General features: G+C 47.1%; 1 protein-coding gene across 4 annotated transcripts in view; it reads left to right on the top strand.

Moving 5' to 3' along the window:
* Nucleotides 1-13,894, top strand: part of TUFT1 (tuftelin 1) — a 42,548-nt gene extending 28,654 nt beyond the window's left edge. For all 4 annotated transcript variants that reach the window (XM_043877500.1, XM_043877501.1, XM_043877499.1 and 1 more), the window contains 7 exons: nucleotides 2,181-2,294; nucleotides 6,334-6,462; nucleotides 7,211-7,305; nucleotides 9,503-9,608; nucleotides 10,452-10,535; nucleotides 11,459-11,559; nucleotides 12,378-13,894. In XM_043877500.1, coding sequence (XP_043733435.1) covers nucleotides 2,181-2,294; nucleotides 6,334-6,462; nucleotides 7,211-7,305; nucleotides 9,503-9,608; nucleotides 10,452-10,535; nucleotides 11,459-11,559; nucleotides 12,378-12,441 — 693 coding nt within the window. In that variant the 3' untranslated portion in view covers nucleotides 12,442-13,894. The remainder of the gene's footprint in view (nucleotides 1-2,180; nucleotides 2,295-6,333; nucleotides 6,463-7,210; nucleotides 7,306-9,502; nucleotides 9,609-10,451; nucleotides 10,536-11,458; nucleotides 11,560-12,377) is intronic.
* Nucleotides 13,895-14,649: the final 755 nt, after the last annotated feature.

The following is a 14,649-nucleotide window of genomic DNA, read 5'->3' as shown; positions in this document are numbered from 1 at the left end:
AGCTGGACACGACTGAGCAACTAAATAACAACAATATGTAAATCTGTCTCATTCTTTTCAATAACAACATAGTATTTTTAATCTCCCTCAGCTTTATTGAAGTATAATCAACAAACACATGGCTATACTTTTTAAAAATGACTTTTGTTGTTATATTTTTTGTGATTATGTAATAATACAAGACATGCATACTGTTGAAAATTAGGGAAATTCAGAAACATAGAAAAGTTGAAAGAAGAAAAAGATATCAATTGTAATCTATCCAGAGAAAAATCGGTTTGGTGAACTTTCCTTTGTTTTCCCTTCAGTGCAAATATATATTTACGATATTGAGATTAGACTGACTTCCCTTTCACTTTACACTTTCATGCATTGGAGAAGGAAATGGCAACCCACTCCAGTGTTCTTGCCTGGAGAATCCCAGGGACGGAGGAGCCAGGTGGGCTGCCGTCTATGGGGTCGAACAGAGTTGGACACGACTGAAGCGACTTAGCAGCAGCAGCAGTTCTTTGTACTTGTTTCTTGGGCGGTTATTTTTTTGCGTTGGGTGTGTTTGGCCCTCAAGTGCAGAGCTGACTCAGACCTTCCCTTCAATTCAGGGCTCGTTATCATCACTGGGCCCGAAAAGGCCTGTCACTGCTTTGACTTTTTTCTTTTTTTGGTCTCCCTGACCAAAAGGTGCTCACTCTAACATATTTACTATATAATTTAAATATGCCTATTAAGTATGTTTTTAATTTTCATAATAGATTTGCACTCTATTTGTTTTTTCCTTTTTCATCCAACACCATGTTTTTAGGGCTCTGTTTACATTGCTGTGTTAATAAAACCAGTTTTCTTGTCTTTAGCTCCTACATGTAAAATTTTATAACTCCCTTTTATTCTCTTCATATTCATGAAAATTTTCCATGTCATCAAAGAGTCTTACAAGAATGACATTTGGATGCATTTTTTTTTTTTTTTGGAAATTTTTTTAATTAATTTTTTTGGCTGCCCCAGGTCTTGATCTTTATTTGCAGCATGCAAACTCTTACTTGTGCCATGTGAGATCTAGTTCCCCGACCAGGGATTAAACCTGGGCCCCTGCATTGGGAGCACAGAGCCTTAGCCATTGTACTACCAGGGACGTCCCTAATGGCTGGATTGGGAATGTTGTGATTCTAGCCACTCACTTTAGATGTGCAGTTTGGATTTTTTCCTTCCCCTGAGTCACCATATTTGGCAAATATGCTGTTAGCAACAAGTTATAATAACACCTGGCACCATCTGTTCAGCCTTTCTTCTTCCAAGCTCCAAGATATTATCTTACTTAGTTTTGAGGCAGCCTTGAAGGCAGGGTGTGGTAAGGAGTCTTCTCCCTGTTTCCCAGTTAGAGAAGCAAGGTCCACAGTACTCAGTGATAACACACTACTGGGACACTGTCCTCTCCTCCCCGCTGAGCTCTGCGCTCTGGTTTGAAGGTGCTGCTGCCTCCCACTGTGCAAGACAGGGAGAGACTCTTCTGTCAGACTCGGGGGGGTTTGGTAACTGAAGTGTGGCTGAAATGGCGAGACCCTACATGCCAACTCAGCCCTAACCGCCCCCAGTTTGGGTGTGTCTGCGGGAGACACTCACAGTAACCTCGATGAGACACCTTTTCCTACATCGCATCTGATTCCTGGATTCACTAGTCTTTTGCCCTAAGCTGCCCATCTGTCAGTAACCCTTTATCTGCCGATCTCTGTGCTCTGCGCAGAGAACCACAAAAGACGTGCCTCTGGGCTGTGCCCCTCTTGACCAGCATGGCACAGCCCTCGCCCTTGGGGAGGGAAGTCTAAAGAGGATCATGGTCCCCGCTCTCAGAGGGCTCTAGTCTGGTGGAAAAGCAGGACACGCGTGTGAAGATGGCATAACCATACCTGGTCATCAGTCTGTTGACAAGTACATAAAAACTGCTGTAGTGTGTCCTAAAATAATGAGGTGATTAGAAGCTAGTTGAGTTCTTTAGGGTACGAGTGTGTTTTCATATGAATAACTTAGAACACCTGGGTGCCTAAGACGACTAACTTTACTCGCTTATGCGATGTAAATTCCTTCATGAGGGTGGTCTGGGCCAGTCGGTCTAACAAGTGTTTATTATGGGGCAACCTTGTCTTACCAAGTCACATAGTGGCTTCACCTTCTCGTCCTTCTGGCTATAGGTGGACACCTATATAAAAGAAGATGTCGAGAGCTTGAGGAAGACGGTTCAGGACTTGCTTGTCAAGCTGCAGGAAGCTGAGCGGCAGCACCAGTCAGACTGTTCGGCTTTTAAGGTGAGATTTGGGATTTGAGGAGAAAGTGCCCTAAGGGCAGGGCCACTGGATACAGGTGCAGATGAATTTCTTCCTGGCTGGGATGCCATCAATCAACTGGAAAGGCTAGGTTTGGTGGCCTGGGGCACTTCCTGTCAGCTTTGCCCTTTCTTGGATATTTATAGTTTTTGCTGTCCAAGGCTAGCCCATAGTTTGAAGGTCAGCTTTTGAGTCTCTGCTCTACTGGAGTGGAGAAGTGGCGCTGATTTAGGAGAACAGGTAATTCAGAAGTCCTTTCTGTCAATCCGTGGTAAGAACTGCTGGGCTGTATGTGCCATGCAGGCAAAGATTGTTCCTGTAAAGTTCACCACTGCGTCCCCAGTGTCTGAGACAATTCTAGGTATCGGGTGGGTGCCTCAAGTGTGGATGGGATGAGTGGATGGATTGGTGTGGTCTTAAGAAGAAATGTGCCTGTGGAATCAGGAAACTTTAGATCAAGTCTTGGCTTTACTACACAGAGCTCTGTGATTTTTTTTTTAATTGAGGTATAATTTATTAACAGTGTTTTAAGTGAAAGTGAAGTCACTCAGTTGTGTCTGACTCTTTGTGACTCCATTGATAGTAGCCTATGAGGTTCCTCCATCCATGGAATTTTCCAGGCAAGAGTACTGGAGTGCATTGCCATTTCCTTCTCCAGGGGATCTTCCCAACCCGGGGATTGAACCTGGTTCTCCAGCATTGCAAGCGGATGATTGTACCGTCTGAGTCACCAGGGAAGTCCCCCAACAGTGTTTTAAGTGTCCAGCAAAGTGATTCGGTTACACACACACAGACACATATTCTTTTTCAGCTTCTTTTCTATTATAGGTTATTATAAGATATTGAATGTTCCTGTGCTATATAGTAGGCGCTTGTTGTTTATCTGTTTTATAAGTAGTCAGTGTGTATCTGTTAATCCCACATTCCCAATTTATCCTTCTCCCCACCCAGAGCTCTATAATCTTGAGTATCTCAATTATTGTTATAAAAGGTTATTATAGAAGATTTTTAAAATACCGAAGTCTATATATATAAAGCCCCTTCCCAACTATTAAAAGTGTGTGAGGTGTTCCATGCTTTCCAGAAAATTCTTGGGGTAGAGGATGAGGTACACAGGACGGACACAGAGCAGTTCTCCTACTGCTCTGTGTGAGAACCATCTGGTGTCTGCGGTTGTTCACTCAGTCATAAATAAGTAATGATAGGATTCTGCCCTGCCCAGGCTTGCCTGGGGCTGATGGAAGGAGAACTCCCAGCCTGAACTCTTCTCTTTCATGGACTAAAGAGAGAGAATTTTTGAGAGATGTATTGAGGGTGTGGACCAAAGGTAGTGAGAGTGATTAACTGCCTCAAGAGCACTTAAAGTCTTATCTGGGTAATTTAACCTCCCTAACCATTAGTTTCAACTTTCGTAAAAAGGGGTCATGAGTCGTGATTATTTAGGAATATAGTATATGATGGAGGTGTCCTTTTAAACCAATAGAGATAGATGAGACTATTCAATAAATGAAGATGGAATTAATTAACTAGTATTAAAAATAAACTACAGGGATCCTTAATACGTCACTGTTTACAAAAATAGAATCCAACTGGATTAAAGAGTAAATGCAGAAAAATGAGATTATGAAGATATTCAAATATATATATAAGGACATATTTTTTTAAAAGGGTCATGAAATATACCTTGCAAGTTTGGTGCATTGATTGAGTGAGGTAATATTTGTAAGTATATTTATTGCTTGAAAGAGTTTTAGAAATAATAAATATTCTACATTTTTCTTAGTCATCAGTTTAACAGGTGGGTTTTCCTGTCCTAAATAAATTAGGCTTAGGGCCCCCAGTGGCTGGGAGATAAAGAATCCATCTGTCAATCTAAGAGAAGGGGGTTCAGCCCCTGGGTTGGAAAGATCCCCTGGAAATGGAAATGGCAACCCACTCCAGTATTCCTGTCTAGGAAATCCCGTGCACAGAGGCGCTGAGGGCTACAGTCCGTGGGGTCGCAAGAGTTGAACACGACTTAGTGACTAAATAACAACGCCAACAATAGGGTAATACTCAGATTAATTTGGTCTCAGAACAAAGTAGCTGTGTGGTAAAGGAGTTTATTGAGTCTATTTCAGATTCCCCAATTTGGATAATTCAGTCGATAATGAATCAGTTCAGTGACCCTTTCTTACTTTCCTAGAATAGAACAGGAGGAAGGAGAGGTTGAGGCTGTAGCGCTGACCAGACTGTGAATGTTGGAAAGAAATTTCTACATTGAGAAACACTGTGAAGTACTAGTTGGTTTTGGTGACAAATGGGGGAGCTCTGCTAACCCTGGGCTTCAAAACTTGAGCAAAAGTATCCTCAGTAAAAGCCCAAGGCTGTAAGGCCTCTGACTGCTGTTAACCACACACTCATGGCTTCTTACAAGGGGCTGCCCTTTAACCCCAAGACATGTAGCACAGATCTGCAATAGGAGATGCTCCTTGGGTTGCTCCCACTACTGGGGTAGGTCCCCAGACCCTCTCATGGTTAAGGGATTCCCTTAGGGCAGGGCTGGCTGGAGCTGTGGGACCGATGTAGCAGAGTGTGGCTTTTTCCCTTTGTGACTTCACAGCTGCGTGTGAGGATCATCTGTGGCTCGTTAGTGCTGTGTTCGGGGCACACAGCAACCTGGGTGCGATGTCTGTGTACAGAAATGAGAGGCCTTCTTTTTACACTTCTGCCCAAGGGGCTGGCCTGTTTCAGGCTGATAGGGACACTGGAAGGCTTTTCTCAGTCTCTTCGGGTGGATTAGACTCTCTGGTCTTTTTTTCTGAAGCTGGGGGGCAAGAAGGGCAAGATTGTCTATTACCATGAAGACAACCTGTCATTAAGCGTGGGTTTCCCGTTCTACTGGCTCCTGGCTGTCAGGAAGGATTTACTCTGGATGGGGCTCTGTACAATGTGGACAAGTCCCATCACACATCATTCTTTGCTTTGCTTTCTTCTCCTTGATTCTGACTTCAGGAGGAGCCAGACAAACTGGTTGCTGGTTCGTTTTACCAGGCCTGGTTAGGCTTTCCAGAGGTTACTCAGATTCTTTTTTAGCCTCTGAATGGGGAGTCAGAGTGGGGTACCTGGAAAGCATTGAAATCGATGATGAAACAGCTGAGTTTACTATCATTTACTGGCTGTGTAATCTTGAATAGGTCATTTGACCTTTCGTTGTGAAAGGAGAGGGTTGGACTAGGTGATCATCCGGTCCATTCATGATGTTGCAGAGCATTGGCTGTGTGCTCAGCGCTGTTCTAAGCTCTGGAAAGGTAATGGTGCCCAGGGTCTCTGCCGTCATGAAGCTGATGGTCTCCTGGGGGGTGCGCACAAGTCACCAGGCAAAATCTGCTCAGTGCATAAGAGGGAAAGGTTGTGTGTCCTCTGTAGACACACAAAGGACACACACCTCATCCGAGCTCCAGCTCCCTGGAAGAAGGGATGTCTAGGCTGAGACCTGAAAGATGATCAGGAGTTGGCAAAATGCACACAGGAGGAAAGGAGGCAAGTTCTTAGTTTACTTTTTCACTCTAAATTCCACTTTTGTCCTTTCCACATTGGAAAATTCTTCCTGGTGCTAGTAATGCTTCCGGGTGCTGTTTTGGTCTTTCCAGGATTGCTGGAAGTGAGGATGAGGAAGAGTGGAGACAGAAGGAGGGACCGAGATTCCTCCATTGGATTCTTTGTATTAGGAAGAAAGCCATAACACTGGTTTAACCTTGGGTGACCCTGGAGGGCTGGTGGGGATGCCGAAGATGTCAGCCATCTGGAAAGTGGAGCTTGTGGGTTCCAGGTGTCACTCTGATTATGTGACAATTATCCTTGGGAGTGGAGTTAATCTGCTGATCTCCTGAGTGGCCCTGGAACAGTGAGGGGGAGACAGCAGTATGCCCATCAGGGTTGCCTCCTCCTCCCATCCCTGCACCCGCATTCCTGGGTTTTTTCCTTTTTATCCATGTTTGTCCTTACACACAGTTCACACAATCCCCATCCTGTGTCCCAGGTCACACTCAGCGAGTACCAGAGAGAAGCCAAACAGAGTCAGGTGGCCCTTCAGAGAGCGGAGGACAGAGCAGAGCAGAAGGAGGCAGAAGTCGGGGAGCTGCAGAGGCGCTTGCTGGGAATGGAGACGGTAACTGCTGGGGTCTTGCTCTTCAGCACCCAGACTCCTGGGCCGGAAGGTGCGGGCAGACTGACTGAGATGGTTGCAGAGACCTTCCTTTTCTGAGCGGTTCCAGAAAAGCACATTTCACAGCTTTGTTTGCAGTACCGTTTAGCCCTTAAGGAATGGGAAGGGGTTTTTTTTAATCTTTTATTTATGTATTTGGCTGTGCTGGGTCTTAGTTGCAGCATGTGGGATCTTTAGTTGTGGCATGCGGGATCTAGTTCCCCAACCAGGTATCGAACCTGGGTCCCCTACATTGGGAGCACAGAGTCTTAGTCACTGGACCACCTGGGAAGTCCCGGGAAGGTCTTTCTTTATCTAACTTAGCCCTTGGTAACTCGACGTGAACCCATTTCTGTTTTAGGTGGGTTCTGGTAGAGCTGCCCTTTGGCCTTTGAAGACAGTTCTTCAGGTCGATTCAGCCTAGTTTCCCGGGGATTGGTAGCCAGAACTGGCAGGTGGACCCAGCTGATGCAGGGCCGGATTCTCCCTTCGGGCAGCTGGGCGAGGCTGAGAAGTTTCTATGTGCTGAGGGTGGGAAGGGTTATCCCTGACAGGGGAGAGCACCCCATCAAACCAGCTTGACCTGCTGCTCCCTGGCAGCTGTCCCAGGCCCCGCAGGGGCTGAGTCCCAGCCCTTCGTGCCCATCTTACCCCGAACACAGACACCATCACTGTCTCCTCATTGTAGATTTTCTTTCCTTTGGCCCACCAGGAGCATCAGGCCTTACTGGCGAAGGTCAGGGAAGGGGAGACAGCCCTGGAGGAACTCCGGAGTATGAATGTTGACTGCCGAGCAGAACAAGAGAAGTAAGGGCCCTGGCTCACCGTGAGGCTGGGTGCGGGGAGGAGAGGGTGCCGGCCTGGGGCGGAAGCTGGTGCTGGTGTCAGGCCTTCTAGCTCTGACTCACTGTGTGCCTGCTCGGGCTGGGGCCCCGCCCAGAGAGATACTGTGGGGAGGCTGTCATGTCTGAGCAGCTCATTTTCCAATACCCCGAAGAAAAGGCTTCTGCGGTTGTAGGGTCAGGGGCAGGAGGGAGCTGGTGAAGCATCTACCGTTGCGGCACGTCATTCTGAGATTCTGAGGTTGTTACCCTGGATGTGTTACTAGATTGCACCACAGCCTACTCCCCCCTAGACAAAGTGTTAATCGCTCAGTCGTGTCTGACTTTTTGTGACCCCATGGACTGTAGCCCACCAGGCTCCTCTGTCCATGGAATTCTCCAGGCAAGAATACTGGAGTGGGTTGCCATGTCCTCCTCCAGGGGATCTTCCTGAAGCAGGGTTTGAACCCACATCTCTTACATCTCCTGCATTGGCAGGTGGATTCTTTACCACTTGTGCCACCTGGGAAGATCACAGATGGTAAATCAAATTTAACATTAGGATATTGGGGGACTTCCCTGGTGGTCTAGTGGCTAAGACTCCACGCTGCCAATGCAGAGGGCCCAGGTTTGATCCCTGATTGGGGAACTAGATCGCACATTCTGCAACTAAGATTTCACATGCCACAACTAAAAATCCCACATGCTGCAATGAAGATTGAAGATCCTGAGTGCCACAACTGAGAGTTGACACAGTCAAATAAATAATTAAAAACCTGGACCTTTCTAAGTTCAACAGACATTACCTGAAGGGCCTTCTAAGGGATTCCAAGATGAACAGATACAATCCTTGCCTTCTTGGACCCCTCGGTCTGCTAGGGTTATCTTCTCTTCTTTGGGATAACCTTGATCTAGGCCCGCCTGGCATGGTAACTACAGACATCTTATTGTAACCTTCTTTCAGACTTCATAGCAGAATTGCTTTAAATTACTCAGCACTCCCTCACCACTCCTGTGGTGGAGGTGCTCACAGACAAAGGACTGAGCGGAAGGAGCAGGAGAGACAGAGAAGACCAGAAGACCGAGATTTGGGGATGGCAAGTGACAGTTACACATCATAAACACTGATTTTCTAAATAAAAGGAGACAGGAATAGCACACTGGAGAGCTGAGGGTAGGAACTTAGAGTGTCTGAACTTAGGAAGAGTGAGTTGGGCTCAGACTGCATTGTCCCCCACTCCTAGAGCTGCCCATCCTCTAGCAATGGGCTCTTGTCTGCTTCCTCAGGCAGACCCAGAGAATAATGGGTGCCAGCAATTCTTAAATGCCCTGAACTCCTGGGCACTCTCCCTAGCCGCCTGACCTTTGGAGATCTTGACCCAGTTTGCTCAGCAGTGTCTGGGAATCAAGAGACTTAGACCTGGGACTTCCCTCGTGGTCCAGTGGTTATGACTTCTCGCTCCCAGTGCTCTGCACTTAGTCCCCCTGGTCAGGGGACTAAGATCCCACGTACTGCCTGGCACAGCCAAAAAACAAAACAAAACCAGACTCCTGTGAAGAGGTGTTGCTGCTGCTGCTAAGTCGCTTCAGTCGTGTCCAACTCTGTGTGACCCCATAGATAGCAGCCCACCAGGCTCCTCTGTCCCTGGGATTCTCCAGGCAAGAATACTGGAGTGGGTTGCCATTTCCTTCTCCAATGTGAAGAGGCGCTAAGGGTCCTCAAATCTTATCTCCCTCTTGGTATAAAATCCCTGCTAACAGCTTGATGGTCTTGGGTATCATAATCCCAGCTTGTACATGAATCTTTCCAGGAATAAGGAGCTCATTAGATGTGAGGCAGTCCACTTTCTGACAGCTTTAATACTGAGAATGTCTTTCCTATGTTATTAAATAACATAAGAGCTGCTACCTTGGTACATCTACCTATTGGCCCTAGTTTTACTGGTGGAACTATCCGGAATGATTTATCCTTTCTAACCTTTCTGAGCCTCAGTTCCCTTGTTTGGACTGGATGATCTCTAGTGATGCTTCTGATGTGTGTTCCCACTGCCTCCTCCTTGCAGCAGACCTGGGGTGGAAGGAAACACACCTGATCAGAACCCCCTGAGCTCAAGGTCCTTACTGTGACCAGGTGGAGAAAGCATCTTTTCCTCTTACCTCAGCCTTTTGGTCTTAATTCCCAGGGCTGCTAACCTGGAAAAGGAAGTGGCTGGGTTGCGGGAGAAGATCCACCACTTGGATGACATGCTTAAGAGCCAGCAACGAAAAGTCCGGCAAATGATAGAGCAGGTACGTGGGTAACCCCTGCTCTGGGGGGCCCACTCTGGGAGTCTCTGCATTGCATCTAGCCCTGTTTTCCTGTCAAGCCTACACCTTTATTTATTTATTCTCCTGGGTATCTTGTCTTATATTCTTGAGTGTCCCATAAAACACTTAAGTCTGCCTATTAAATTAGGGTGATTGGGATTTGCTTTTCTTCCATCTTTCCCCTACTTTTTTGGTCATTTGCCTTGTGGTTTTCCATGGGAAAAGAAGGAAAAGATTAGTTCCTTGCATGTTAAAAAGTGCTGGTAAATAAATAATTCAGTCCCAATAAACTCACTTATCTGTGTGTAGATTTTCAACCTTTGTACCTCATGATGTATTTTCTGCTTTTCCTTTCCTGAGCTTTAGGTGGTCAGAATGTGCTGTTTTGTGGAATTGTTTTGAGAATTTCAGACCCCCTAGTTGGGAGGGCAGAGTTGTGGCATGTCAGCTCCATGTGTGCTAGGATTTCTTCCATCTTGTTCACTGCTGTTTTTCCCATTGTCTAAAATAGGGACTGTTATATAGTCTGGCATTCAATATTCCTTTCTTGAACCAGTACATCATTTGTATTTCCCAAAGGCAAATGAAATGGTTTTTGAGCCATCCATTATTTTGGATTATGAGGGTGGTGTTCCCCCTCACCCCCCTCACGCAAATCTGGGATAATCAAGAGTTTAATGTTTACTGAAAAGCTAAGGAAGTCACGTGAGAGGTGCAGTACTCTGCCCTTTGTCTCCACTGGCTCCCCCAGCAGCCGGGCAAAGTTGGATGAGTGTGTCATGAGTCATTTCAGAGCGAGCCCTCGTGTCTCCCGAATCTTTGCAGCTCCAGAACTCAAAAGCTGTGATCCAGTCCAAGGATAGCACCATCCAGGAGCTCAAGGAGAAGATTGCCTACCTGGAAGCCGAGGTGTGTGTTCCAGGCAGCCCTGGGAAGGGAGCAGACTCTTGAAGAAGAAACTGGACATGGGGAGGGGGAAATTCTGGAGGGGTCTTGGTCGTGTCTTGCTGCTGCTCAGAAGTGAGTATCTGAGGTGGTTGGTTGATCTCCAGCTTTTCTGCTGAGTGAACATTTTCTGAGACTCTTTAGGGATTGCGGGCAATGGTAAGACCTGTCCCCACTCTGAAGGGATAATCCTTGTGGTGCCACCCCTGTGCCACAGCTGCACGAAGGCCAGCCCTTCATTCTGATTCTGTGGGCTTAGCAGAGGAGCTGACAGTGAGCTGAGCCTTGAAGGAGAACACATCCTATAGATGGAGTCTTCTCCATGGCTAAGGTGATGGGCTTGATTGGCTGAGGAGTTCTTCTTGGTCTGATGTCTACCATACTTCAGAGGCCTTCCTGTCCATTGACTCACTCCCTGAGATTACTTTGCAGCCATTGTGTGAGGGTGTCTCAGATAGAGGGGGAGATCAAAAGAAATAGGAGACAGAGTTGTTTATCTCCAGGGAGTCAGCAGTCTAGATTTAGAGATAAAATCCATTAAAAATATACCTAAGGGTACTTTATAGAAAAGCACATCAGCAAATGCAAGTAAATTTCTCAACAGACTCTAGGAGATTATATGCAGGAAATGTATAGAAGGGAAGTACAGGAGATGATCAGTGTTTAACAGTTATCGAGAGAACACGTCCTCAGAGAAGGAGGCTGAAGCAAGTACCGGAAGGAGAGTGCAGCCTGGAGTGGTGAAGATGGGCTTCCTGGTGGTGGCATGCACAGTGAGGGTGGGGGTGGCAGCAGCACCTAGAGGTGGAGAACAGGATGAGCTGGTTAAATGTGACCCGTGGCAAACCAGAAGAAACCAATTCTGATCGCATAAGCTTGTGTTACAGAATTTAGAGATGCATGACCGGATGGAACACCTGATAGAAAAACAAATCAGTCATGGCAACTTCAGCACCCAGAACCGGGCCAAGACCGAGAACCTGGGCAGGTGAGTGAGTCCGCATGGAGCCAGGCCCAGGTAGGAAGTGAAGGAAGGAGGGGCAGAGCCACAGAAAAGAAACCTTTAGTACCAAGGTCAGGACAAGGCTCTTCAAGGTCCAGTTTCATTCTCTCTGTCTCTCATCTGATCCATTCTCCACCTGAACCACTTTCTAACCAGGTTAGAGTAGAGCCTGATAGCACAACCCCAGGGAGGCCCATGAACAACACTAGAGGCATATGAACCCCCGAAATTGGATGTAAAAATTGTGACTGTGTAGCAAGGACATATGGAGCTTCCCAGGTGGAACAGTGATAAAGAACCCGCCTGCTAGTGCAGGAGGTGCAAAGAGACGCAGGTTCGATCCCTGGGTTAGGAAGATCCCCTGGAGTAGGAAATGGCAACCCACTCCAGTATTCTTGCATGGAAAATTCCATGGACAAAGGAGCCTGGCGGGGGACAGTCCATGGGGTCGCAGAGTCGGACGTGATTGAGCACACACATATACAGCAAGGGCATATGTCTAGGCAGAGGGCTTTTTGTTTCTGAGAGATTCACAGAAAGGTCCAAAACTTTGGAAGAAAAATCAGGAATCACAGTCGTCCCGCTCTGTAGGTGTTGAGCTGCACCCTCTGTGTTCCGCACCCTTGTCATGAGATAAAAGCACCAGTCCCCTGGCCCCTTAGCACTGACAGTGATGGTTTCAGGACATTAGAACCAAGAGATCAGTGGGCCCTGCAGGGCGTGACCTGGAGGCAAGCCAGAGGGGTGGCCCTGGGAAGGCTGGGCCATGACAGGGCACTCAGCGTTTCCGACTTTCTTTTCAGCGTCAGGATATCCAAGCCCCCCAGCCCAAAGCCCCTGCCTCTCATCCGAGTGGTGGAAACATGAGCCCAAGGAGATGGACGTTGCTGCCGCCTTTGGCCTGCGGAGGAACCCATCACCCCTGGAGGCTGCCGGCCCTGACTTTGACTTCCCACCTGCTCCCTGGCTGTGCTCACGGTTCTGTACGCTGGGCAGAAGGAGGACTAACGCCCCTCTGGACACTGTGGCCTCTGGAGGCTGGTACCCTGCCTGCAGGGGCCAGGGCAGTAGCCTTGTTCCCATAGTTACTATTTCTCTCTGTAGCAGAGCCTCCCTTCTGTTGTAGCCTGGAGTTCAGCTGCCCCAGAAGCAGGCCCTCCATGGGTCAGGTCTGGAGAGGTGATGAGATCTGTCCTAGAAGCTGGAGTCCTGGGGGAACAGAGTTCCTTCCGTAAACATAGCTCAGTTCTTAGCAACAAACTGTTTGTTTTTCTACTTGCTCCACCCTCAGCCCATGCTGAGCAGGGCCTCCTGCAGACAGACTTTGGGGCTGCCTGTCATGGCCTGGTCAGAGTCAGTGAACCTCAACTTTGACCAGGTGGTCTTGTCTTTGGGGGAGGGGAAATGTCCTTCAAGGCGTAGCTGTGAGCAGAAAGGTTCTGTGAGGCCATGGACAGTTACGGGCAACTTCTCTCTGCTGTGAAGGCTCCCAGAACCTCTTATGGTTTCCCCCTAAGTGGAGGTGCAAGATACACCTCATTCTTCTTGACTCAGAGCCTAAAAACTGTTTCACTGGGTTACATCAATCTCAGCGAAGAAACTCTTATGGTATTTATTTTGCTAAGTTATTGGTGTTTTTCTTCCATCTCACAACTGATTTAATCCCAGAGTTTTGCAGTCTTCTCTTGCGGTGTTTGGATTTACTTGACAGAGGGAAAAGAGCATTTCCAATGGACTCATTGATTTCAGAATGATGTTATAAGTCTTTTTCTTTCTTTCCTCTACCTGCTGCCTTTCCCTTCCTCCTCCAAACCTCAAGAAGGCAAGTATATTTACCCTGAGGCATCAGGGTCTGAATGTCTGTTGTTTGGGGGAAGACAGCCATCTGGAGGGATTGAATTCCTCTCTTAACCCTGCTGTGCCCCGGTGCTCCACCATCAGTTTGTTATCCTGGCTCTGAATGAACCTGCCACTCATCTGTGTTCTCTTTAGGGCTCTTCCTGCAGCCTTAAGAAGGAGGTAAGCATCAGAATGTGGTACTCTAGGACACAGGAAAATGAAAAATAAACATTAAGTCTCTTTAGGTTCTACTTGGCTCAAAACCAGAAGCCTTAAATCTGTGGTTTCTGTGCATTGTGGCTGAGCTCCCGTGCTAGCTTTGTTCGTTGTGGTGTTCGAGTGTTCTTCACACCGTTCCCATTTGCACAATGAGGGGGTTGCACCAGATAATTTCCATGGGTCCTTCCAGTTCTGATACTCTTTCCCATGGCATACTCTTTGTATGGTGAGTTTAATAAATTATGTTAATGTGTCTCTTTGAGCTCCTGGTGTGGTTTCTTGTCACTTTTCCGGGAGGATGAAAGAACATAATTCTAGTGCTTCTTGCAGGTGGGCACCCTGCTGTCCATATCTGGAAGGTGTGGAGACATCCCCAGTACTATAATTTGGGGACTTTGAGGCATTCAAAGGAGTTAGAGTGTCTCTGTTAAGCAGCTCAGCTCCATGGTCTGAGTCCTTGTTGTAGGAGGTAGCTCCTAGCTTTTGCTGTGACCTGTCTGGGGTGGTGGCCTTGTGGGATCCCTAAGCTTGGCCAGTTGGAAAAAGGCTGCTCGCAGACAGAGGTCTTGTGATTATTTAGAGATTTACCAATCCCGAAAGTTAGAGATTTATTTGCAGACAGAGGTCCTGTGATTACTTAGAGTTTTACCAATCTCAAAACAAAGATTTACCGATCAGCACTGGAGGGAGGTGACTAACTCCACATCCTTCGCAGAAATGAAAAGCTGACTGCAGCTGTTTGAGGCTTTAGGTTTTGGCATCTCTAGGTATTGCATTCAATTAATCCAATGATCATCTTTTTCTTCCTGCCAAAAAAATGTAGTTGACTGCAGGGCCCAACGGGGACATAGCTAAATTTACAGGAATCTTCCCTGGGCCAAAGGAACTAGAAACCCCCTTCATCTCTGGCCCCAATTCCTCTCTCGTCCCCTTTCGCCTTCAATCAGAAAAGTGTAATATTTTTCTCTTGTGACTTTTCTTCCCCTTTCTGCTTCTCAGCTAATTCACACTCAGGCT

This window comes from Cervus elaphus, chromosome 20 (genome assembly GCF_910594005.1).
Source record: "Cervus elaphus chromosome 20, mCerEla1.1, whole genome shotgun sequence".
Taxonomy (NCBI): Eukaryota; Metazoa; Chordata; class Mammalia; order Artiodactyla; family Cervidae; genus Cervus; species Cervus elaphus.
This window is presented reverse-complemented; position numbering and strand designations above follow the sequence as displayed.